Genomic DNA, 26,379 nt, shown 5'->3' on the forward strand with positions numbered 1-26,379 from the left:
CTGTCCCATTAAGCTACCTTTGCATTCCTGATAGATATTAACAGTTGGTCAAGAACCTACTAAGAAGGGGTCAATGAGCTTCAATTTGGCATGATCTATCATTACAGAGCATGTTTTACAAGGCTACATGTAGTCTATAAATGCAGACTCCTGTCAGTTGTGTTGCAGTGACATGGTGTGAAAGTTTTTTCTCCATTCATAGAAGCTCTCTGAGTATCTTGTACTATATATTTTATTTTATTCCAAATAGAAGAAATATTAACCCAAAAAAGGAGAAAAGACACATAGATGCCGGGAAAGGAAAAACTGTGACTTTAAGCATGCACTCAAAGTCATTGAACTACTGGAAACAAGGATATTTTTTGTGGTCTGTGCTTAAATGAGTATGAGTTTTTGCTTGAATTAAAACTTTTCCTCAGGTCATATGATAAATGAACAAATATTTATCAAGAATTTGGACCATGAATGAAAATGAATGGTTTTACTTATAGGGGAATAAAACCTTTGGAACAAAATAGCTTGTGTGAAAAAAGAAAAAAAAAAAAAACAGATCAACAAAAGTTTGAGAAAAATCAGACAAATAATGAGAAAGTTATGAGCATTTGAATATTGCAATCACTAATGCTATGGAGATCCTCACATTGGCAATGTGACAAAGATGTGTGATGTCACTTGTGAAAAACTCTCCCCATTACTTTAGTATATATTTCACTTAAACTGCCTCTTTTCGCATCTATCAGTAGAACATATATTCTTCCTATAGCAGGGCATGTAATACAGATTTTTAAAGAATTCATCATGGATAAAGAGTTTGTATCACCATAAGAAAAGGCAAAAAGAGACATTTTGGGTGTATTTTAAAGTCCATCAAAGGGAAAGTTGTTCACATGTGACATCACACATCCTTGTCGATTGCCAATGGGAGGATCTCCATAGCATTAGTGATTGCAATATTCAAATGCTCATAACTTTCTCATTATTTGTCTGATTTATCTCAAACTTTCTTTGTTCTTGTTCTTTGATTTTTCTGTTTCGACACAAGCCTACTTGTTCCAAGGTTTCATTCCCCTATTTATTAAGGTTGATGAGGTATGGAATTTTCTGATTGAATCATTGTGCCAAAGCAGCTTGCAGCACTCAGAAACATTCTACCAAGTGATACATATGCTATATTACATATTATTTTTAAGCTATTATCATTATCGAATATTTCACATCTTTGCTTTACCGACATACCTGTCTTTCTCTGCAAGTGCTTCTTTATTGTCCATGTGTTGCTTCTGAGATGCTAGCTTCTTGTTGTAAAGATCACCCTCTAAGTTTTCCTTACTTGAGGAAGCATTATCAAGCTGATTCTGTAGGCCTTGATTAGCTTGTTGTAACTCATCAAGTTCCTGTTCAGTCATAAAATATACAAAAATAATTCATTGAAGAAAACCAAACAATTAATGATAACCACATTATACGTCTATGGAGTAGCACAATTTCAATTTTTCTTTCTTTTGTATTTGTATTGTTTTTATTCTAGATCTTTCTTCCCGGTATACCAACTACATAATTTACAATGAAGATTACAGTGAAATCAGATTACACAGCTAAAAAACACCTGATTTTACAGAAAAAAGGAGAGGATTTTGCAGAAAGCAATAACAGAATCATTCTGCAAATTCATAAAACAGGAATTTTCTACAATTTATTAGAACAGGTCTGTTTAAAAAGGGGAAAAGGGCGTTTTATTAAAAGAAATTTGTAAGGTTCCATACACCGAATACCAATTTCCTGTAAGATTACGGAATCTGGTAAGATTACAGGTGTTCTCGAGACTCTGCTGCAGGAACTTCTTTCATTTTAAGGAGAATTTTTCTAACATTGTACCCAAAGGAGACAAGAAAAGTAGTCATTATAAGCAGGTGGTCTTTGTGAAGAGGTTCCTCTCATACATGTTTCAATGGGAAAAATTATTTAAGGAAAACAAAATTGTGTCTTTAAGGAGAGATGACCCATCTATATAACGTTAGGTGTTCACTACAACAGGTTTGAACGTGCATTGCTTTTATTTGCACGTTCAAAGGTATCAAAACTGAGGTGAAAAGATCTTACAAATCTTAATGTTTGAGGTTGCTTTTATTGCGTTAATGAAAAGGTAATATGTGAAATTGAAAAATAATGCTCTAATAAAAGTCCACTCTCAAGAGTGAAAATTGGAACCCCTATGCCATGTCAAACAGAAGACTTGGAGTGTTTTTATTTTTTTAATCTCTCCTGCGTGAATTTGGGACATGCAATTTTGTTTATTGCAGTTTATGGTAACTCTCTTGGCAACAAGCCTTAAAACGTTTGACTTTGTCAACCTGATAGCAATGTGCTTTTGAGAAGAACAAAATGCAAGGAGATATAAGACCCTTGATAACCTACCAGTTGTATCCTACGGCATTTCCCATCAAGTTGTTCTTTGAGTTGACTAAGGGCATCATCTTTCTCCTCCTTCATTTTCTCAGCTATAACATCTTTCTCATGGGCTAGACTCTCTACGGCATTACTACATCAAACAAAATAACAAACACATATTGATTATTCATTTCTACTTTCTTTTTCTATATTTTATTTATTTTCTTTTTTATATTCATTTATTTCTATTTATTTGCATATTGATCCATTATTTTTTCAATCAATCTTATCAATTTGTTTTGTTTTTGGGGATAGATTCAGACAAATATGTTGTGTGGTCATTATGACGGCTGGTGCAAGATAGTAATGGTATTGAAGGTGCTTAGGAATCAGTCAAATGAGATCATTTAACACTCAAATTGCCTTTCTTTAATATTCTTTTAAATATTCTTTAAATATTTTCTATTGCCTTAATACATCATGGACCTGGGCTAAGATCAACTCAAGAATTCATGTTACATCAATACCATCACACAATCTTTACTTCACTGTATTTCTCTATATAAAGTTACCCATGAATAGAGAAAGAAGTTGTTTCACAATGCTATGAAAGTCAATAAAAATTGCAGCATTTTTTTTTCTTTCGCTTTAAAATGTATAATAGGATGTGAAACTGAGAAAAGACAATATCCTGAATGGATGGTTAACTTCTCAGAACTAAAGACTTTATTTTGATTCAAAATCTACAGACCACTTTTCTGTATGTTGTATACTATACTTAGATGTTGTTTATACATGTACTACATGACTACATTTGTAATGATGAAACCTCTCTACAGATGTACAAAGCACTTTTTTTTTCAATAAAATTCTCATTTAAGTTATGTAAATTTTAACTCAGCAATTACATTTGTATTTAGAATCATTGAATTAAAATACAGTGCTGCAAGAAAATTTAGAAATTGTGTTTTTTAATTTTGATGTTACATAGTATTCCTGCTATCATCATTCATACTCATACTAATCAGACTTTTAAGATGAGGGACAAGGGATCAGAGCATGACATAAAGAAAACTGTTAATTATCAAAACAAAAGGAAAAATCACAAGAAAATCTTAAGACTATTGATTGATGAATATTGCTAAAATACATGATTAACATTAACAAAGACAAGCTTGAAAGCTACATGTCTGCTCTCATTTAGTTCAGCAGATGAGCAATGATGTAGCATACATGTACAGCTAATAAGATATACTTTTAAGAGAGTAAATCTACTCTGTGCTATTCTACACTGTATACTGTTATTTGATGCACAAGTTTGTGGTATTGAATTTATATCATACAGTACTGTACAAGGATATCTTGGAGGTTTCTGGCAAGAAGCCATTTTCTTTTTATTTCAACATTTCCGTTTCAAGCCTACACTGTTGCTTGATAGGAAAATGGTTCCTTCCAGTCTCATGTTCAAGCATTTCCTCTTTGACTTCATGATCTGAAGCAAATCATTACTCTTCATATACTCTACTCTGTTTTAAAAAAAGGAATGTAGATGTACCTATCTAAACTAATCATGGGAAAGAGGCGAGATATACATGTATATAAAATGTGAAAAACAAAATGAAAGTAACAATCTTGCTGATTTATTTTGTCTGTTTGTTTTGATGTTACTTTTTTTGGGGGGGAGGGGGTCATTTTGTTTATTTTGTTTGTTTTATTGTTATTAAATGCTACTTTTTAAAACTATTATTGTTGTAGGGTTGTTGCCCTGAGAAGGGGTGGGGGTACATGTCAGCACATTAATTCCTTATTGGAAGGCCACACCTTAGATACCGAGGTCAGGTAAGATACTCATATTTCATAATTCAAGAATAGTCTGAGCAATAATGTATTCACAAAGTACCATCATAGTGTGTATCTACTTCAGTCATATTACCAATGAATGATTATCACATGTTTCACCTCCAATGACCTTTAAATCTCTAGAATGATGCAGGTACATTGCATTATTAATACTTAAAAATAAAGTGTTGGAACATCAAAGAAAAAATTTGAAAGATTTCTACACATTATTCTGTTTAAAGTAGTCAGAATTTTGAAAAGGAAGAAAATGGAATACATGTAAATGTATGTGCACATGTATTTCTATGTTTTGAACTGTGATTATTAATGTTCTTAAAGCTCATACAGTCTCAGGAAAACTGAATAAATTATCTCTTTTGTGTTCTGTTTTCTTCTATTTGCGTTTTTTGTTTTAATTATTAGATTGTCTGCTCTGATTTTCAGATGCTACATATTTCATCATCATTCATTTACACAATAGAAGGAGATACTCTTCAGATGAACACTTTATCTATCTAAATAATGCGTCTTGAACTGACAATGTATGTGTTAAGATTTCTACATAATCGGCTCAAATTGGACATATCAACTAGGATTGACACAACATTTGCTCCTGCGACAATTGCTCCGGGCTTAACTTCATCTATAAAGATGTAGGGTTACGGTTTTATAGGGTTGCAATAAGGTTTATGTTAGGTGTAGGCAGCATGTGACACTGCGCCGATCTGACACTCCCAGACGGGTAAAACTTTTCAGAACATAATTTTAAAGACAGAAACCTTAAAATGACACATTTTGTAATGTTCTTAGAAAACAAAATTTCCAATGACTTACGATGCCTTGACAAGAAGCTGCTGTTTTTCTGTCAATTCTTTCTTCAGGCTCTCAACTTCTACTTTCAGCTCAATGTTCTGTGGATAGGATAAGAAGATTAAAGATAAAATAACAATTTGAATGAAATAAAAAATACAAACAGAAGGAAATTTGTGACAAGCCAATCCCAAACCAACAAGAAGATGCCAGTGAAGGTTCTCTGTTAATAGTTATAACAATTATTTGGTCTCTATAAAAAGTAAACATTAGAAAATTAGTTCATCTCAAAGAGTAACTCTTCTTTATACTATCACAATTTGAAGAACTTTGTAAATATAAAAGAGAAATACATGTTTTTTACACCATTTTTTTCCTGTGGACAGCTTGGAAGTTTCATAGCGATTTCAGTGTGCATATCTCATGCTTGAGTAAACCCTAAACTTCAAACCTTGTTAGCTCCTTTTTGTATTCCTTGAATCTCTAGCTGACTTTCTTCGACATTGAATTGTTTGATCAATATCAGTAAGCTTTTTTTTAGGATGTGCTTGTGGTTCAAAGACAAGAGAGTTACCCACTGAGCCACAACACTTTATATTTTATTTCATTTTCCACAAATCCACATATTTTCATTCATATTTGTTTCTATCATTTCTTCCCAGTATACACATACAGGTATTTTCAATACAAGTATTATGATCATTTGTTTTAATGAATGGGAGGTCAAAGGTGAATAGTACTTTAACCAGACACAATTATCTTGAACATACCTTAAACAAGTTCTACTACTAGTATTGTAGAAAAGTCACAATAAATGCTTTTCATCCGTGACATACATGTATATATTTTGCTAAATGGAGCCCTATACAATAACTCGGTTAAAATGTACCAGTGCAGGAATATGTAAAGAGAAAAAGAAAGAAGTATCAAGCAAAATGACTTTTTGTTTTCATCCTAACTTTCAAAATCTCTTCATAAAATGTATGTTACTCTTTTGAAAAAATCAAGAAACCACAGGATTTTCAGGTCATTACAAAAAAAATATTTTCGAACAATCCTATAAATTTTGCGGTAAGTCCTCACAAAAGCCATGAGGGAAATGACATCATAGGTTTAAGCACAGGAAGTATAAAAAGGGTGTAAAAGATAAATATAAAATGGCTGGTGAAATTTTGTCAAAACAAGTCTTCAATATTCTTTACACTCAAATCAACTGCACAAAATGTGTTTTGACTTTTTGTTTTCAATTCAGATTAAACTACTGTGTGAGTAAAAGAAATACTTGACACCTCACAAATCCCCAATTTAAGAAAAAATTATATAATAAACACATATGGCCTAAGAGTATGTACTCCCAAATAATTTGATACCATATTTATGTGGTATGTGTTAACGCTTGGATGATCATGAGGTGTTCTTTGCAGCAGTTGATGTATATTTTGATTTGCACCAAATTAAGGCATGACTGCAATGAATGAATCCAGATATCAGTGATGTCATAATCCTACAAGGGTTGCATTAAAATGCATTTCAAAACACTTTTAATATCAATTCTCAAGCTAATTTCATTGAAAAGGGATTTTCAAATATGTTTACTACTAACTCATGTAGGATTGTGACATCATTGGTATCTGGGGCTCATTCATTGCAGTCATGACTTACTTTGGCACAAATCAAAATTTTCATCACTGCAACAAATACCCTCTGACTGTCCTTACAGAAGACATACCTGGTATCAAATTGTTTGGGAGAAAATAACATTTCTAGCCAAATATATTTTTTCTGCCATTGGGGATTGTGAGATGTCAAGTTTTTTTAGTCATCTGATATAACTGTAATTACTAACTCTCATTGTATGCAGTGCTTAATGGAAACATGTAGGCCTACAATAGGCTACAAGTATTCACATCAGAGAGAAGTTTGTCAAAAAGGAAGGCAGATTGGAAGGAACTAGGGAGTCAAAAATGACTATTAACTAAAATATGGTTGGTTTTGGCTCATTGATTAACATTTGCAGTATGCATATAGATGAAGTATTCATTTTTAAAATTACATGTCTTATACATGTAGAATAATAGAGAAAGTAGTTAAGTTCTAAAGGTTGGCAATGAAGCCATGTTGTAAGTCCCATAACAAATCCAGGTTCTCATCTATTTTCATAAGTGCTAACGAAAGTGAAAGCTCTGCCTGAAATAAGACCTACAACCACTTAAACTCAATTTCCTTCTCAAAACCATCCTATTCTTTCCTGACAACCTTAACCAACTACATTTATATTACATTTTTACACATGAGCATTACAAGGGAGATTAGACACAGATCCAGAGGCAGACTTTCACGGGTTGCTAATTTGTCCAAAAACATTGACAAGCAAAAAATGGGGCAGCTCCTCTCCAAAATGAAGATGTTTTACAGGTGCACAATGAAGGTATTATATAAGGTGCACCACCATTCTCTTTTCATATTTCAAAGGTGCACACTGAAAGGGAGTACCACCGTTCTCTTTTCATATTTCAAAGGTGCACACTGAAGAGGAGTACCACCATTCTCTGTTCATATTTCAAAGGTGCACACTGAAAGGGAGTACCACCATTCTCTTTTCATATTTCAAAGGTGCACAATGAAGGGGAGTACCACCATTCTCTTTTCATATTTCAAAGGTGCTCACTGAAAGGGAGTACCAACGTTCTCTTTGTCATATTTCAAAGGTGCACACTGAAGAGGAGTACCACCATTCTCTTTTCATATTTCAAAGGTGCACAATGAAGGGGAGTACCACCATTCTCTTTTCATATTTCAAAGGTGCACACTGAAAGGGAGTACCACCATTCTCTTTTCATATTTCAAAGGTGCACACTGAAAGGGAGTACCACCATTCTCTTCATATTTCAAAGGTGCACACTGAAGGGGAGTACCACCATTCTCTTTTCATAAAAAAATTCAAAGGTGCACACTGAAAGGGAGTACCACCATTCTCTTTTTCATATTTCAAAGGTGCACAATGAAGGGGAGTACCACCATTCTCTTTTCATATTTCAAAGGTGCTCACTGAAAGGGAGTACCAACGTTCTCTTTTTCATATTTCAAAGGTGCACACTGAAGAGTACCACCATTCTCTTTTCATATTTCAAAGGTGCACAATGAAGGGGAGTACCACCATTCTCTTTTCATATTTCAAAGGTGCACACTGAAAGGGAGTACCACCATTCTCTTCATATTTCAAAGGTGCACACTGAAAGGGAGTACCACCATTCTCTTTTCATATTTCAAAGGTGCACACTGAAAGGGAGTACCAACGTTCTCTTTTCATATTTCAAAGGTGCACACTGAAAGGGAGTACCACCATTCTCTTCATATTTCAAAGGTGCACACTGAAGGGGAGTACCACCATTCTCTTTTCATAAAAAAATTCAAAGGTGCACACTGAAAGGGAGTACCAACGTTCTCTTTTCATATTTCAAAGGTGCACACTGAAAGGGAGTACCACCATTCTCTTCATATTTCAAAGGTGCACACTGAAGGGGAGTACCACCATTCTCTTTTCATAAAAAAATTCAAAGGTGCACACTGAAAGGGAGTACCACCATTCTCTTTTTCATATTTCAAAGGTGCACAATGAAGGGGAGTACCACCATTCTCTTTTCATATTTCAAAGGTGCTCACTGAAAGGGAGTACCAACGTTCTCTTTTTCATATTTCAAAGGTGCACACTGAAGAGGAGTACCACCATTCTCTTTTCATATTTCAAAGGTGCACAATGAAGGGGAGTACCACCATTCTCTTTTCATATTTCAAAGGTGCACACTGAAAGGGAGTACCACCATTCTCTTTTCATATTTCAAAGGTGCACACTGAAAGGGAGTACCACCATTCTCTTTTCATATTTCAAAGGTGCACACTGAAAGGGAGTACCAACGTTCTCTTTTCATATTTCAAAGGTGCACACTGAACGGGAGTACCACCATTCTCTTCATATTTCAAAGGTGCACACTGAAGGGGAGTACCACCATTCTCTTTTCATAAAAAAATTCAAAGGTGCACACTGAAAGGGAGTACCACCGTTCTCTTTTCATATTTCAAAGGTGCACACTGAAAGGGAGTACCACCATTCTCTTCATATTTCAAAGGTGCACAATGAAGGGGAGTACCACCATTCTCTTTTCATATTTCAAAGGTGCACAATGAAGGGGAGTACCACCATTCTCTTTTCATATTTCAAAGGTGCACAATGAAGGGGAGTACCACCATTCTCTTTTCATATTTCAAAGGTGCACAATGAAGGGGAGTACCACCATTCTCTTTTCATATTTCAAAGGTGCACATTGAAGGGGAGTACCACCATTCTCTTTTCATATTTCAAAGGTGCACAATGAAGGGGAGTACCACCATTCTCTTTTCATATTTCAAAGGTGCACAATGAAGGGGAGTACCACCGTTCTCTTTTCATATTTCAAAGGTGCACACTGAAGGGGAGTACCACCATTCTCTTTTCATAAAAAATTTCAAAGGTGCACACTGAAAGGGAGTACCACCATTCTCTTTTTCATATTTCAAAGGTGCACAATGAAGGGGAGTACCACCATTCTCTTTTCATATTTCAAAGGTGCTCACTGAAAGGGAGTACCAACGTTCTCTTTTTCATATTTCAAAGGTGCACACTGAAGAGGAGTACCACCATTCTCTTTTCATATTTCAAAGGTGCACACTGAAAGGGAGTACCACCATTCTCTTTTCATATTTCAAAGGTGCACAATGAAGGGGAGTACCACCATTCTCTTTTCATATTTCAAAGGTGCACACTGAAAGGGAGTACCACCATTCTCTTTTCATATTTCAAAGGTGCACACTGAAAGGGAGTACCACCATTCTCTTTTCATATTTCAAAGGTGCACACTGAAAGGGAGTACCAACGTTCTCTTTTCATATTTCAAAGGTGCACACTGAAAGGGAGTACCACCATTCTCTTCATATTTCAAAGGTGCACACTGAAGGGGAGTACCACCATTCTCTTTTCATAAAAAAATTCAAAGGTGCACACTGAAAGGGAGTACCACCGTTCTCTTTTCATATTTCAAAGGTGCACAATGAAGGGGAGTACTACCATTCTCTTTTCATATTTCAAAGGTGCACAATGAAGGGGAGTACCACCATTCTCTTTTCATATTCTACAGGTGTGCACCCACACCTTCCATGTCCCCCTGATGACACTCTCCAGGACAATACATGCTTATTAAATGCTCTATTCAGTATCGTGAACTTGACACATCGTCCACGTTCATCCCAACCGTCATGTCAGTCAGTCATTTTTTAATGATCGCACACATTGAAATCGCGGTGAGTCTAAATGTCGTATCGCTTTTTCCCTATGGTGTTTTTGTACAGGGAAAATCTAAGTCGTTCAAACTGAAATTACAAACACGTAGCTCTTTTGCGATATTTTCTCTGACCCTTGGTTTTGTGTAAAAATAAGGATACCAATGTCAAGCAATTGTCTTGGTCTTTCGCACCATGTATTTTTTAGCAATGAATATCTTGTAAGGCTGAAGGCAAAACGTGGAAATTATAGTAAACTTTAAAGTCAACTTTCCGGTTCAGATGACCACCAACGACATGTACAACTACAGTACATGTTCATGATCTACAAAGCTTACACATCTATTATACATTTTAATATGATTTGAATTCATTTAGAATAATAATGATTTATTTTTTATTTTTATAGGTTTTTAAGAATGTGAAATATACATATAGTGCCCCTAAAGATAACATTAAATATTCCTACGGAGCCAACCTTCTAAAATGACACCAAAATAAATACATATGTAAATGAATAAATAAATAAATGAATAAATGACTCATACAGAAATTCCCAATAACAAAAAATTGATATTGTAAAAACAACGAATAATAAAATATTCACTATATAAATGTCAAACTTGTCACTTAAAATGTTATAACAGGCCATGGTTGTTGTGAAATGCAATCTACTTGTTTGTTCCAATGTGCTGATTTGTGATGTAAGAAAATGCCACTGTTCCCTTCTGTGTAATCCTTGAGGAAGAGAACTAAGATTGCATTTCATTGGCAGTTTGGGAATTCAGTTTCATAAAAATAACTCAATATTATCTACATGTATATTGTCTACAGACATTTAAGAACTAAGCTGTACTTTTAATTAATATTAGATTAAAAAAACTAAGTTTACATTGCCCTTTCCCAATGCTCTTTAAACTATGAAGAAGACTGTCTGTGCTATTATTCCCAAATTTCCCATGTACAGCTATAATTTTTTTTAATTTGCTGTTAAATTGAACCTATACATTTAAAACTTTGTGTCTCATTGGCCATTCAAACTTTGTATTACTAATTATAGCAAAACTGAAATAAAATATAGAAATAAAATATCGCATTCATTATTTATATAGGCCAGAGAGTTGAGAATCATATTCAATTAACCTTCACCTTGTATATAAATCTTGCCTCATTTCCTGGGTAACCTAATTCCCTCTGGGTGATCACATGACTCATGACAACCAATAGGTGGTCTCTATTGAGTGATCTTGACACTATCAAAGGGCGTTTAATACAATGTTCACATTTATCAAATGAAATTTATTTACAAGTAAAGTTTGCATGAGCAATTTACCCTCATGTACAAATGTAAATAAGTATTTTTCATGTTTCAATGAATTGCTGTATAATGTTCATACATTTTTGCCACTTTCCATCTGAATGCAGTATTAATAGGTACTCGATAAGTGGTATACCTTGAATGCGCTAGCACCTGATAAAGGTAGCTGTGCTAAAGTCAGTAATCATACATGTATATGTACATGTAGAACTTTAAGTAGATGTAAATGTAGCTACATACACTTATCTAGCATAAATGTGGAAAAATGAAGAGTGAAACTGTTAGCACTTGAAAATTCCTAGGTCCATAAGTACAGTTAATCATCACTGCAAATTTACATGAACGCCAACTGTCAGACACGATTCTTTTTTCAGAGGCTCCCCCCCCCCCCATAAAATAGGTATCAAGAATCAGGGCCACTGAATGTAGATCAACCCAACACCCCAAAAAGAACACAGATGTACAGAAGGTAGACTAATTTAAGAGAAGATTAGTTGTATGTGTGTGGGTGAGTTGAGGACACTTTGAAAGGACCTGGCCAACTGTGTCATACTAGTATACAGTCTGAAAATTTTACCTTTCGAGATTATAGAGGATAAATTAGCCAATCATTTAATTTATGAAACTGAAATGTTTTTTTTAATGAAAACTAACGTACCTGTTTCATTATTTTGATTATATTAAGAAGTGAATTAGTGTGTTATTTAATTTGGGCTTATATTACAAGACTACACTGTAGAGAATGTGGCATTATGGGTAGTGAACCTGGCAAGAAACATAGAGTTCAGTACTTGAGGTGGAGCTATTTCTACTGCTCATTCATAATAAATACCTAAAATGCAATATTACTGTGTTCATACTGTCCCAAACAACAAACAGAATGTATGTTTGAATAACTCTTACAAACCTACAACCTATTAAAGCCAAAACTTCAAGAAAGCATACTATCATATGAACCAATCTTGATATCTGAGGGAGAGATTTGAGACAGGATATCTTATCTGCTCTATATGATATCATAGGGTCAGTTTTCTGGATCTTCTGATTTCTAAAGTAAATAATTACCATGGAAACACTAAGGAGCACATCAGACAAATGGAAATATGGAAAAAAAATTCTTAATCTACTTTAAGCATGCACAAGTATATGGTCATGTGGAATGATTAAATGAACAAGATGTAATGCAAATGTTTGTTCGATATATTGAGATTCAATATTGTGTAAATATCTTCTAAGTAAAGTAGAATTTTTCTGCTAGGGAAATATGTAAAGGCAATGCAAAAATCAATTGATCTTATCACCAGTCTCTCTTCTAAACAACTTTCACACTATTCAATACATGGTATCATACAACCTACTGTAATCTGTGTTTGATATAAGTTGTAGAAACTGCCATATTGGCATCAATTGTAAGTAATGGTAGTCAACCTATTGTACATTAAACCACTTGATATGATATGCTGGCAGTCTATGGAAAAGTGTCTAAAAATGATTTTTTTTTTCAAGCAATATCATGGCAATCCTTCTCCTGCAAAATGTGAATGTAATAATTTCGACAGTAGATCTTGTTTGGTTTTTAAAAAATCTTTTATCTGATTTATAACAAAACATTACTATTTTATTCAGTTTTAAAAATGTATTATATGATTGTAGTATAAAAGGAGAAGAAAACAACAAGTTAAAAGAGTACCTATGACTTGAAAACTAATGTAGCTGCAAGGTTGATTTATGGAAATAACTGCCTCAAAGTGATTTGTAAAAATAATTTTGAATTGAATTTACTGGTTTATTTCATTTCTTTAATCCATTTTTAACATTCAAATCAGCAATACAGAAGTGCAAATCAATGATAAACAAAAACAGCAATAACAATCTGCCTAGAGTTTTAAATGAATAATGATTTTTGTTATATAATGTCTCAAGTTAGTGTGTGCTAGATGATTTCGGTATCAACAAAATAGCCAAAAATAAAGTCCATTTTGCTGAGAATCACATGCACTATACAAAGAAATACATAGGACTGTTATACAAAGATTCGGCCCAAACAATTTGGTGTTTTGTAAAACTAAAAGAGGGAGTCTGTGCAGTGTGTAAATTGTTCTTTCTGAATATTGTGCCAACAGTTTGGAAGCACACAAAATTTTATTTCATCTTTCCCTGCATTTTAGTTTCCCTTTAAGTACTCACTGTTGTGATGTCATCATTGTCTTCAAACTTCTGCTGCATTCTTTCCTCCATGAAGTAGATTCGCAGCTTTAGACTAAAGTTCTCCTTCTTCAGATCAGAGATTTGCTGAGAAGAGGAATGGAATATGTGAAGGAAAATAAAAGATAACAAAAATAAATGAGTTTAAATTGTGCAAGCCAAGTTAAAACTCATTTGGGTAATGTATTGCCTGTTTTTACAGTAAAACAAAACAAAACAAATTTTAAGATGGCATTTCTGTTTTGGTGAACATGATGTATGTCAGAGCTGAAATCTGAAAATACACAATATGCATTTGTCTATTGGTAATATTTCACAGTTGTATCTCAATATAACATGTGACAGAAAGTTATTCCCAAACATGTTTTAGACCTGCCAACCTTCTACAACCAAAAAAAGTATTTTTATAAGGAAAAAAAAGTATTTTTAAAAATTTGTCTTAACTCAACAATCCCCAGCCTGTAGTTGTGAGATCAGTGAAAATAAAAGTGAAATGACTTGAAAACTTGATAATTCACCCTTTTAAACATGTGCTCGTAGGCAAGAATTTATTTGTTCTTTTCATGCAACAAGTTACTAGCCCGACAGTGATTTTTACTGGCCTGGGACTAGCACTAGTGTCATAATGTATACTCCATTCTTCTACAGAATTCTTTGTGACAATAGAGTAGTATAAATTCTACTGTCATACGAGAGCAATGCTTGTATTACCTGCTCATACTCCTTCATGGTGTGTGCTCTTACAGGAGACATCCTGCCACTTCCACCTACCTTCTGGATTGCTATCAAAATATGAGAGAAAATTATTAGCAGTTAGACTAGTTACCATAGAAATTATTTTCATTTACAAAAACAGTGGACTTTTTACAGATTATTTTTTTATAGTTTTGTCTGCCATCTTCTCCTAGGTTGAGTGTGATAACTGATCTGCTACAGTACATGTAGATCATAGTATGCCAAATGACATTTATCAGAAAAAAAAATGGTACATGATGTATGATACATGTATCTGCAAATCTCAATGACAATTCTGTTTTGAACCAATCAAAACACCATAATTTGGGCATTCTGATATTTTAAATTGTAATGAGAATCACAAGCTAGCATCTACAATACCCTTAAATAGACCTGGATTGTGCAACTGAAATATGTGTGCTGTTAAACACAGGTCAGATGCTATCCAAATAATACATAGTCTTGAGACAGATTTCAAATGTAGTCTATAGACACATATCCTTGATTTTCAACTAGTCCAGAATATAGAGTCTGAAATAGGAGTCTAGAATCACTAGTGTACTATGACTGCTTACTGAAGACGTAGAGTCTGGTCTCCACCCCAGACACATAGTATTAATGGTTATTAGAGTCAAATACATGTATTTGTGTACTTGCAGATACTTTCAAATGTGATGCAATGCTGACCAGGTGGGTTTTTCATAAAGCTGTTCGTAAGTTAAGAGCGACTTTAAGAGCGACTGGTGATCCTTTCTTGTGGTAAATGGTATATACATTGGCGATGGTTACTCGCGTAAGAAAGGTTCACCAGTCGTTCTTAAAGTCGCTCTTATCTTACAAACAGCTTTATGAAACGGCCCCCAGTAAATATGAATGCACCTGTCAATAATAAATCATTAAAACTAGTATAATATGCTTTACCTGGTGCAGAAGTATCAGGGAAGTGATCACTGAAGTTTGCTGCGGTGATATCAGCCCCAGCAGTCACATTGGGAAGCTGGGAAAAGTTGATGCTGTTAAGACAAAATAAACAAAATACAAAATATTAAACCAATTATTAAAAATTACAAGAATTATAATAATACATTTTTGTACACAAAAGTTAAAAGTTTCTTAGCCCTGAAAATGACATGTTTCAGGGAAAAAGGTACACCTGAAGGTAAATGACAACTTGCACTCAAATCAATATTGATTTCAACTTCAACGGGGGGGGGGGGGGGGGGGGGGGGGCGGACACATCCATTGACAAGTGGATACCAGGCACAACCATGGGGTTTCAAAAAGCACCCTAAACAAGTATTTTCCATTCTAAAAATGCACCCCTCATTATTGGCATGTGAAACCCTACCCTAATTAAAGGACAAGTCCACCCCAACAAAAACTTGATTTGAATAAAAAGAGAAAAATTCAACAAGCATAACACTGAAAATTTCATCAATATTGGATGTAAAATGAGTTATGGCATTTTAAAGTTTCGCTTCATTTCACAAAACAGTTATACACAACATGCACAACTATTTTGTTAAAAATACTAGTAAGCGAAACTTCAAAATGTCATAACTTTCTTATTTTACATCCGATTTTGATGAAATTTTCAGCATTGTGCTTGTCTGATATTTCTCTATTGATTCAAATCAACATTTTTCTGAGGTGGACTTTACCTTTAAGTATTGGAAACAAAGCAGTACCCTTGAAAGTATTCCCTGATTTGACCCCTAAACAAGTACAGCAATATTTTAATTATGTCACGCCATGGATGTGATCATGGACATCGGCTTTACTTTTTTAACATTGGGTTTGGTACCTCTCCACTTCCTACACCTCGCTCAAATTAGACTCTAAACACATAGGTCTGTATTCTGAAGTCGGGTTTAACTTAAACTCAGGTTTAAAGTTGTGGTTTAAGTATGGAAGGCCAAAAGTATCAAAATTTCATCAAATTGTATGTTTCTTATGTTTACTGTGTTATTTCCTGATTCATCGATGATGAAGACAATCATTTATTTATACTTCCTACACAATTAGTAAATGATTTGAGAACCGAATGAGCTGAAGTATATCTTTACTGTTAGTGATTATGTGACAATTGGCTGTCCATACTTAGACCACAACTTTAAACCTGAGTTTAAGTTACACCCGACTTCAGAATACGGGCCATAGTGTTGGAGCAAAAGTACATACTTTATAAAGCATAATTTTTTTATACCCTCACAAATTTAACCATAAACATGGACATACCTTTCCTAGCGAAATATATACCATTTTTCGGTATTTTAGTGTTTTGACACCCGCATTACATTACAAATGTAACATGCCCAATCTTGAAAAAGAGATCCTTTCTACACATCTGTTTGGTCGCACCTGGTATCCACTCTTCAACTGAAGTGCCTCCCCCCTGGACTTCAACACAAATTGTAAATAGCTAGAAGAGACCTGTGAACAATAGTCACGCAGGGGAAAATATTATACATATATTATATTTTCCCTTGAATTTTTTTAAAAATAAAATTTGAAATAAAATGTATCCATTGTCTGACAAAACAGTGCATCCATCATCTATTGGAATACTGTCTCTTAGTCTTTTTACAGTCCAAAAATAGGAAGCTTAAAAAAAATGTTTCAAATCTAGATGGATGTACATTTTTTTATAATCCATCATATAAAAAGTCATTATTAGATCATTTACATGTACATTGTACAAAAAATAAAATCCTGTCATGACAACATTTCTCTGCATCCTACCACAAGACAAAATCTCATTGAATATTGGCCAATTGTCACTTCAATTTTGCCTCTTGATATAGGCTCCATTGCACCTCAATGTTGGGTTACATTTAAATGACAGAATAAAATATTTAGTAGTATTTTCCCTTAAAAATCATAAAGGATGTAGGCCTATACCTCTTTCATTGTATTAAAATTAATATACTTTCTCATTATGAACTTTCCACTGTCCTCCACCATGCACAGTTACTCTACATCATAACCTTCACCACCACTGAATTGAGGCAGGGAAGTCTCTGCTTCTCAGGTGTATGACCACACTCACACACATCATTAGCATGAGAACAAAGGAAGCTAGTAACACAAAAAGCATGTGCATACAAATAATGTACAGGTCTTGGTATGAACACAGGCAAGCGCTTTTGTTTCTGAATGCTAAACATGTACAGAAAATCAATAAACTCTTACCAATGAAACTTCAGATTGAGGATCAAGTCATTCTGTGAAATCAATATTATCCTGCAATACCATACACATCTCTAGAGCTCACCCACTATCTCTCCTCCTCCCTCCTCACACACAAGAGGATGACTTCTGTGTACATTACAGCTGTGATGAGAGGTAAACAGTATCAGCAGCTGAATGACCAGTGGTGCATATCACACACAGCTGTTTCATTCTACACTCTCCCAGACCATAGTATACTGTAGTCATAGTACGGAAGAAAAATTGATGTCTGTTTATACCTACATATGTAGCAAGGAAACGGTCGAGATCCACTATTTGGAAATAGGCTGAAAAACATGTAGGACCTTAAAAAACATTTACCGAAATTGGTACTTAATATCAAAATACATTTTTATAGGAAAGGATCACTATTCAAAAGGACATCTTTTTATTTCACAGCTCAAACTGAAAAAAAAATCAAAAGGGCACAAAACTATCCCAGGTCAATGAGAAGCATTGAAACCAATCAATACAGTACATATAAAAAAACGGGACAGTTTTGTTAATTTGTCAAAATTTTGTTTCAAATTATGTCTATATTTTGAGGTTCATAGAGTAGATGCTCTGAAGTCTTATCTTTAAAATGCTACTTAAAAAAAGTTTTGTTCATTTTTGTTGGCAGTTCAAAAAAAGATTTGCGTTAAAATTAGAGAAAATGAGAAATATGACAAGACATGGTCATCTCTTATCATTTGGCATACTCCTCTGATAACCTTTTCATTATCTTGGCATTATTTTTAAATGCTTTCAAAATAACATTTGTTGCACACAATGAAAGGATTTGATTAGATTACAAGCTCTCCCATGAATACATGTAATACAAATATTACCCAAGGATCATTTTTATCCAAGTGAAAACATAATTAATGCAGAAATAAAGAAATGAGAGCAAGCTGAACAAAAACTTTAACATTTTTGCAACAGACCAAAAGACTATTAAAACAGAACAGGATAAGCAATTAGGTTGACAAAAACGGTTGAAATAAAAATAAATAGCTTTGTAAATGAATTTTTGATAGCATTAAAAAATAATGGCAAAATCATGAAAAGTTTATTGAAGAATCTGCTGAATAACAAGTCTGATGATGATCATACATACATGTATTTTAATTTTGCTGAAAGTTGGCACAAGTCTTTTTTGAACCCCCAACAAAAACTTTCCATGTTCACTCAAGCATGAACAAAACTTATTTTATTGAATGGCATTTGAAAGATAACACTTCAGAGCATCTATGGACATGAAAATATAGACATCATAATTTGAAACAGTATTTTTGATAAACTTTACAAAACTGCCCTGTTTTTTTATTATATGCAATGTACAGGACATCCAAAGCCATAGCCCTCCATGCCTTTGATCAAGGAGTGATATCCTTGCTTTAATTAATTCAGGTCCTGAAATACATTTATATGTACTAACCAATTCAAAATTCTCATAAAGAATCAACAAAAGAATAAAAAAAGATTCATGGTCAAGCTTTATTTTTCTATTTCAATTTTGAATGTTACATGATACCCCAAGGTGAGCAGGTAAATCACATGATCAAACTTTTAAGAGCTTTAAAAAGGCAACAAAAGAAAAAATGTCACAAAATTCAAGTGCGTACATCCCGGGGGGGGGCACTTACATTGACGAGTGAATACCATGCGCGACCAAAAAACATGTAAAAAGGATGTCTTTTTCAAGATAGGGCATGTTACGTACATGTACGTAACGTGATAAGGGTGTCAAAAACACAAAAATAATGAAAAAAGGGTATCTATTTCGCTAGGAAAGTTATGTGTTTAGGGTCAAATTTGCTGGGATGATAAAACAAAATTAAAATGTATTATAAAGGATGTCCTTTTTACCCCAACACTACGCGTTTAGAGTCCGATTTACGCGAGATGTGGAAGGTGGGGCCGTACTTAACCAAATGATGTGTACAGGTAAAACCGACGACCAACGGACCCGTGACATAACAATAAAATATTGCTGTACTTGTTTAGGGGTTCATTTCAGGGAATACTTGCCAAGAGTATCGTTTTGTTTCCAATACTTGTTAAGGGTAGGGTTTCACACGCAAATACTTGTTAAAGGACAAGTCCACCCCAACAAAAACTTCATTTGAATAAAAAGAGAAAAATTCAACAAGCATAACACTGAAAATTTCATCAAAATCGGATGTAAAATAAGAAAGTTATGACATTTCAAAGTTTCGCTTCATTTCACAAAAACAGTTATGTGAACGAGCCAGCTACACGTACATCCAAATGAGAGAGTCGATGATGTCATTCACTCACTATTTCTTTTGTTTTTTATTGTTTGAAATATGAAATATTTTGATTTTCTCGTCATCGCCATGTGAAATGAAGTTTCATTCCTCCCTGAACACGTGGAATTCCATTATCTTAACATTTTGTGCTTCAGGCAAGGAGGTCCCAATCGTCAAATTCGTAAAAATTGAAATATTGTATAATTCAAACAATAAAAAACAAAAGAAATAGTGACATCATCAACTCTCTCATTTGGATGTAACTGGCTCGTTCATATAACTATTTTGTTAAAAATAAGCAAAACTTTGAAATGTCATAACTTTCTTATTTTACATCCGATTTTTGATGAAATCTTCAGCATTGTTCTAGTCTGATTTTCTTTATTGATTCAAATAAATATTTTACTGAGGTGGACTTGACCTTTAAGGGGTGCCTTTTCAGAATATGGAAATACGTGTTTAGGGTGCTTTTCCAGACCCCATGGTCACGCATGGTATCCACTCGTCAATGGAAGTGCCCCCCCCCCCCGGCGTACACCCTGCATACAGTTTTCCAAAATACATGCGATTAATGCCAGAAATTCTTTGCGACCAGTAAACAAGTGACCATGAAATTGAGACTGTTCAAAGTCCAACAGTATATATACATTTATAAAGGAAACTACATTCATGTGAAAGCCATCAAAACCACTGATTTTTTTTTCCTGATGAAAGGAAAACATTGTTCTCTCTCTCTCTCTACCTCACTCTTCTTCGCTTCTTATTTCCCTCACAAGGTTTGTGTTACAATCACTACATGTATAGTCTGTGAAAATCTCTTCCTTGTTCTTCATAAATCGGCTGGTAATAATATCATTTCTGTTTGATAAAACTTTCATGTTCAACTGTGCATGGAGTAATACTGATGAAGGACTAAATGTATGTATAACGAAAATTTCTTTTTAATGGCCAACACTGTTGTCTCTCGTAACAATATATAGATCCCTACATACTGTATAAATTCCATTTCATAGAAATCTTATCATGAAATAAAAATGAATTACTCAAACATTCTTAGAATAGAGTCATATTTTTTGTTGTTGCTGCTATTTTTATTGATTTTTTTTTATGATAAAGAATGGTGGTGGTAATGGTGATAGCAGTTGAAATTAAAATGCCAAGTATTTTGGTCTTCAAACATAAAAAACACTCAACAAACAGGTCCTACAAGTAAACCTCAACAAAAGTTCTAAAGGGAAATTATTTCATGGAAAGATTTCATGCCACAGGAAGATCAGATTGCATGAAGATGACGGAACTCATGCAACCAGTGTAAATCTCTACTTCCTTCTACTCTATAGATGGTTCTTCCTACACACTCACAGCATTAATCAACTCAATCATTGCTCATTGGAAGTGATAACATATGAAGTGTATATGGATAAAGACTGAAAAGGAATTTACAAAACCAACTGCTAAAACATGTCTACAGAGGTTAGTAACAACAACATTATGCCATGTCCAATGGTCATCATAACTTTATAAAAAAAAAGAAAATAGTGAGAGACATCATCGTCTGTCTCATTTGCAAATCCCTGATTTGTGAAAAATATGTGAAATTTAAAATATCAAAACTTTCTAATATTTGACATTCGATTTTGATGAAATTTTCAGCGTTATGCTACTTTTATTTTTCTCTCTTGATTCAAATCAACATTTTGCTAAGGTGGACTTGACCGTTAACACTACCATTACCAAATATTCTGGTATCAGAACACACTGAGAGATCCAGACAACCAATAGATCAAAAGCACAGCTGTCGCTGAAATCAGAAAGCCAGAAATCTCATTAGCACCAACAACTTTGCAGTATTTGTAGTTTCAACATCCAAACCTCCACATTGATGTACTGTATACTACAGATAGGAGAGACTGGATAGCAGTATGAAGTCAAGACCTTCCACGTCACTGGTAGGTAACATTTACCTGTCAGTTAGGTCAACTGAACATGACCCTGTAGTGTATCAATTCACTTTGTATAAACCAATCAAGTCTTTGCTCTATAAATCATTCACCACTGTCTTAGGACATATCTGATGCTGTATGAATGACCTGTCTTTTATACCTGATGAGAAAATTGGAAACATACCTATCTACAATGTTTAGCCAACACTTTCACTTACTTAAAGGACAAGTCCACCCCAACCATAAATTAATTTTAATAAAAAGAGAAAAATCCAAAAAGCATAACACTGAAAATTTCATTAAAATCGGATGTAAAATAAGAAAGTTATGGCATATTAAAGTTTCGCTTAATTTCATAAAACAATTATATGCACATCCTGGTCAGTATGCAAATGAGGAGACTGATGATGTCATCCACTCACTTTTTCTTTTGTATTTTATTATGTGAAATATGAAATTTTCTAATTTTCTCCTCATTGCCAAGTGAAACAACGATTAATTCCTCCCTGAACACATGGAATTAGCATTGTAATATTACATGTATATGGTTCAGTGAAGTTGGTCCGTATTGACAAATTTGTAAAAAATGAAATATAATTCAAACAATAAAAAACAAAAGAAATAGTGAGTGATGGACATCATCGACTGACTCATTTGCTTGTGACTGAGTTGTGCATATCACTGTTTTGTGAAAAATAAGCGAAACTTTAAAATGCCATAACTTTCTTATTTTACATCCGATTTTGATGAAATTTTCAGCGTTATGTTAGTTTGATTTTTCTCTATTTATTCAAATTATCATTTTTCTCGGGTGGACTTGACCTTTAAACATGGCATTTGGCATACCTTTTCTTGAAAGATAAACTTGTAACCGCACAAAATAAAATGTTCACAGAATTGAACAAAAAAATGATATCTGCCATAAAATTTTTCAGGAAAATATGTCTCGGCATATGTGTACATGTATTGATGTAATTAGATAAGCATAGAGTGAAGATCAGAAAATAAAACATCCATTCTTTTAAAGTGTAGTCCCATATATTTTTACCGGTGAGTTTTCTAGCATATGATTAACACTTACATGCAGGCCACCTCAACTAAAAAGTTGTTTTGATTTTGAATAAGAGAAAACTCAAATATATCAACACTGAAAACTTGAGACTGGACCCATTGACCCCCCCCCCCCCCTCCAGGGGGGGGGGGAAATAGAGAGGAGCCAGGAAACCAGCCAAAACAATACAAAATACTGAGTCCTTTTTGTTCTTCTGTACCAGTAATAGACCTGTGTCAATTCTATCCTCTTTAGAAATCTAACATTCGTACATCTTACTCCTGTGTGAAAGAATCATTCTCAAAATGATAGTGAAGATGCCTACATTGCACACTCTCTTTCCATCAACAGTAACACTGAGCATTGACCTACATGTACTATCTCTTTACTCCATCGGTCTGAATGAATTTCCTATTTGGTCAAAATTCACTGGCCAGAGGTCAGCAGTGTATTTCCTGCAATGCTGGTGACATTTAATCCTCACAATCTTTACTATCAAATTGGCATGAATAGTAATCCAGTATTAGAGAATTTAACAAATACAAACAAACATATAACATGTACAAAAATGTATACAAACCCATACCCAGACACAAGAAATTGAAAGCAGAAACTACCTTACATGACATAATTTTCAAACTTTTTGAAGATTGAGCAATCTTAAAATTCACAATTAATTATCATTTAAATTACATATTTGAGTTCTTTTATTTGGTTTGAAACTTTGAATCATAAAATATTCCATCTCAGAGGGAGTGGGAAAGGTAGTTTACAATCCATAATATTTTCTGTATTATTTATATTGAACTCATCAAATTGATGATTAAGGTCATGAACCAATACAGACTGCCAGCACAACATTTAGCTTTTCATTGTCAAATAGCACATGTAAGGCATTGGATAATTGATATAATCTTGAAAGCATTATAAACAAAATTTTCCTTTCCTTACTGTAAACGCTTTGGGCCATTCTGCGAAAAGAGCAGTACAAAAATAAAAAAATAATTTTTAATCAATATTATAAAAATATAATTCTTTCATGTTTCTCAATGACTGGAATCATTTCAAAGTCCACTTGCTAAAGGGGATGTGCATTTCTTTCTAGTAAACTAAAAAAAAAAAAAAATTCTCAATTTTGACAGGGAATCATACCCACACTTCACAGAACGCTTTTGTGGCTAAAATATTTTTTTTTAATTTTCAAAACATCCCCAGTCATAATCATATTCGATATGTAGGTCCTATGCATTTTTTAATAAAAAAAATTTCAAGCAAGGGTCATTCAGTCAGATTTTCTGGAAAATAGTCTGAGAATGTTCTATTCTATCATTCACATGTTTTGATATTAATGCTGTTTATCAACATGAACCTTGAGATAGGATTATCCCTGTGCTACCTGTAAATATTTTCACTTTATTTGAGTACTCTCCAATGCTTTTATTTATCTCTTCATCCTTCATGTGTCTGGTGAAATCAAGAAAGCCATGATACTGTTTACCAACTATGTAGTAGAGCTTTCATGCATGGTAATAGGCCTTCTTTCATGAATCCATCTTGAGTGACAAACCTTGCTTCAAGTTTCAATAATAGAAAAAAAAATCAATATCAAGATCAATTATCTGACTTGGAGGGTGTGACAAGAAAATATTAGTGATCTACATGTACTGCAAAGTTCATTTCCAGATGAAAAAGTGATGTACATGTATCAATTATCATACTTGTTGATGCAAGAAGCAGACTATCAAGCCATTGAAAATATGCAATGAAATACACAACTTTCAATTGATTTGGGGTCTTGGGGACCAAAAATTGGTCTTGCTTGCAACACCCCATCAGATTTTTTACATGTAATATAAATTTGTGATCAATACATGGTGTTCATAATCAATGTCATGGCTTCGTTGGCATCAAAACAGTTGCTCTCATTTTTGCTTCCACTGTAAAAACAAATATATCTTATATTGAATTCAAATTGAAATACTGAAATGAAAGAAAGTATTTAATAAGTAGGTTCTATTCTTGAATATAGCACAACTTCACAACCTGGGAAGTCCACTACAGAGTAGCTTTTTGAGGGAAATCCCCATTCCCATGGGCCAAACTCTCTCAGGAACACCTCCAGTGCAGTGTAGGAAATATACTTGTACAATGTATGAGGGCGATTGGCAATTTGGCGCTCCTAACAACCCAAATTACCCCTAAAATTTCCCCAAAATGCATTATTTGGGGGAACCATTCCTCCTAAGTCACCCCAAGATCTGTTCCAAACCTCATTATTCAAGATTATTTAGAGAATCAATATTCCATCTGTGGCTGAAGTCTGAAGAATGGTACACAATTGATTTTTACCCCTAGAAATTAGTCCTCCAAATGAAAGAAATATCCCCAAAAGTAGCACCTTAAAATACTCATTATTCCCACCCCTCCTAAAGTAGAACTCCCTATGTAGGAAACTCTGTCATATACACTGTACCGTATATGACTGAGATTCCTAATCTGCAGTTAAAAACTTAGAATTCCTAAAGCTGGCGAATCATGGATGGACAACCAACAAACTATTAAGGGCCAACTTCTAATTGATATTGATTTTGAACTAAAGATTTTAGGGCTTTTTGCATTAAAGGTCAAGTTCACCCAAATAAAAAGTTGATTTGAATGAAAAAAATGAAAAATCAAACAAGGAGAAAAAAATGAAAATTTCATCAAAATCAGATTACAAATAAGAAAGATATTTCAAAGTTTTGCTTAAATTCACATCCTAGTCAGTATGAGCGGACTAGTGAGATCACAAACTCACTATTTCTTTTACAGTATTTTATTATGGAGTATTTCAATTTTCTCCTCATTGTCATGTGAAACAAAGTTTTGTTTCTCTCTGAACATGTGGAATTACCACTGTTTTAACATTTTGTTGTTGAGTCAAATTGATCATTATTGTCAAATCTGTAAAAATATTAAATATTGTACAATTCAAACAACAAAAAAACAAAAGAAACTGTATTAAAGTGAGGGACATCATAGACTCTCTAATATGCTGGTTGATTCAAATCAACATGTTTTCTTTGGGTGGACTTGACCTTTGAATAAAGCTGAAGTGCACCCATGGCCACTAATTCCACTTTTATTATTACTTGATTCAATGCCTGGAACACTCAAAACCATCCATAGTTTAACTGTAGATGAATGGGTTTTTTTTCACTTCTTAAATCAACTTAAAAACTTGAAAGCAATGCAATCAAGTCTACAGTAGCCAAATAAGAATAAATGCTTGTTTGTCACCAAACAACAAAA

The 26,379-nt window shown here is 33.8% G+C and overlaps 1 protein-coding gene across 6 annotated transcripts in view; it reads right to left on the minus strand.

The window, feature by feature from the left end:
- The window catches only part of LOC121428551 (myomegalin-like), a 91,470-nt gene that overhangs the window by 54,303 nt on the left and 10,788 nt on the right, over positions 1–26,379 (minus strand). For 5 of the 6 annotated variants that reach the window (XM_041625251.1, XM_041625250.1, XM_041625252.1 and 2 more), the window contains exons 2-7: positions 15,530–15,621; positions 14,585–14,655; positions 13,856–13,960; positions 5,062–5,138; positions 2,416–2,539; positions 1,237–1,394 (exon numbers count right to left, since the gene is read on the minus strand). In XM_041625251.1, coding sequence (XP_041481185.1) covers positions 1,237–1,394; positions 2,416–2,539; positions 5,062–5,138; positions 13,856–13,960; positions 14,585–14,655; positions 15,530–15,621 — 627 coding nt within the window. Of the gene's footprint in view, positions 1–1,236; positions 1,395–2,415; positions 2,540–5,061; positions 5,139–13,855; positions 13,961–14,584; positions 14,656–15,529; positions 15,622–17,800; positions 17,878–26,379 lie in introns of those variants that run through there. The other variant, XM_041625254.1, reaches the window with a different exon arrangement.

Source organism: Lytechinus variegatus, chromosome 15 (assembly GCF_018143015.1).
Source record: "Lytechinus variegatus isolate NC3 chromosome 15, Lvar_3.0, whole genome shotgun sequence".
NCBI classification, from domain to species: Eukaryota; Metazoa; Echinodermata; class Echinoidea; order Temnopleuroida; family Toxopneustidae; genus Lytechinus; species Lytechinus variegatus.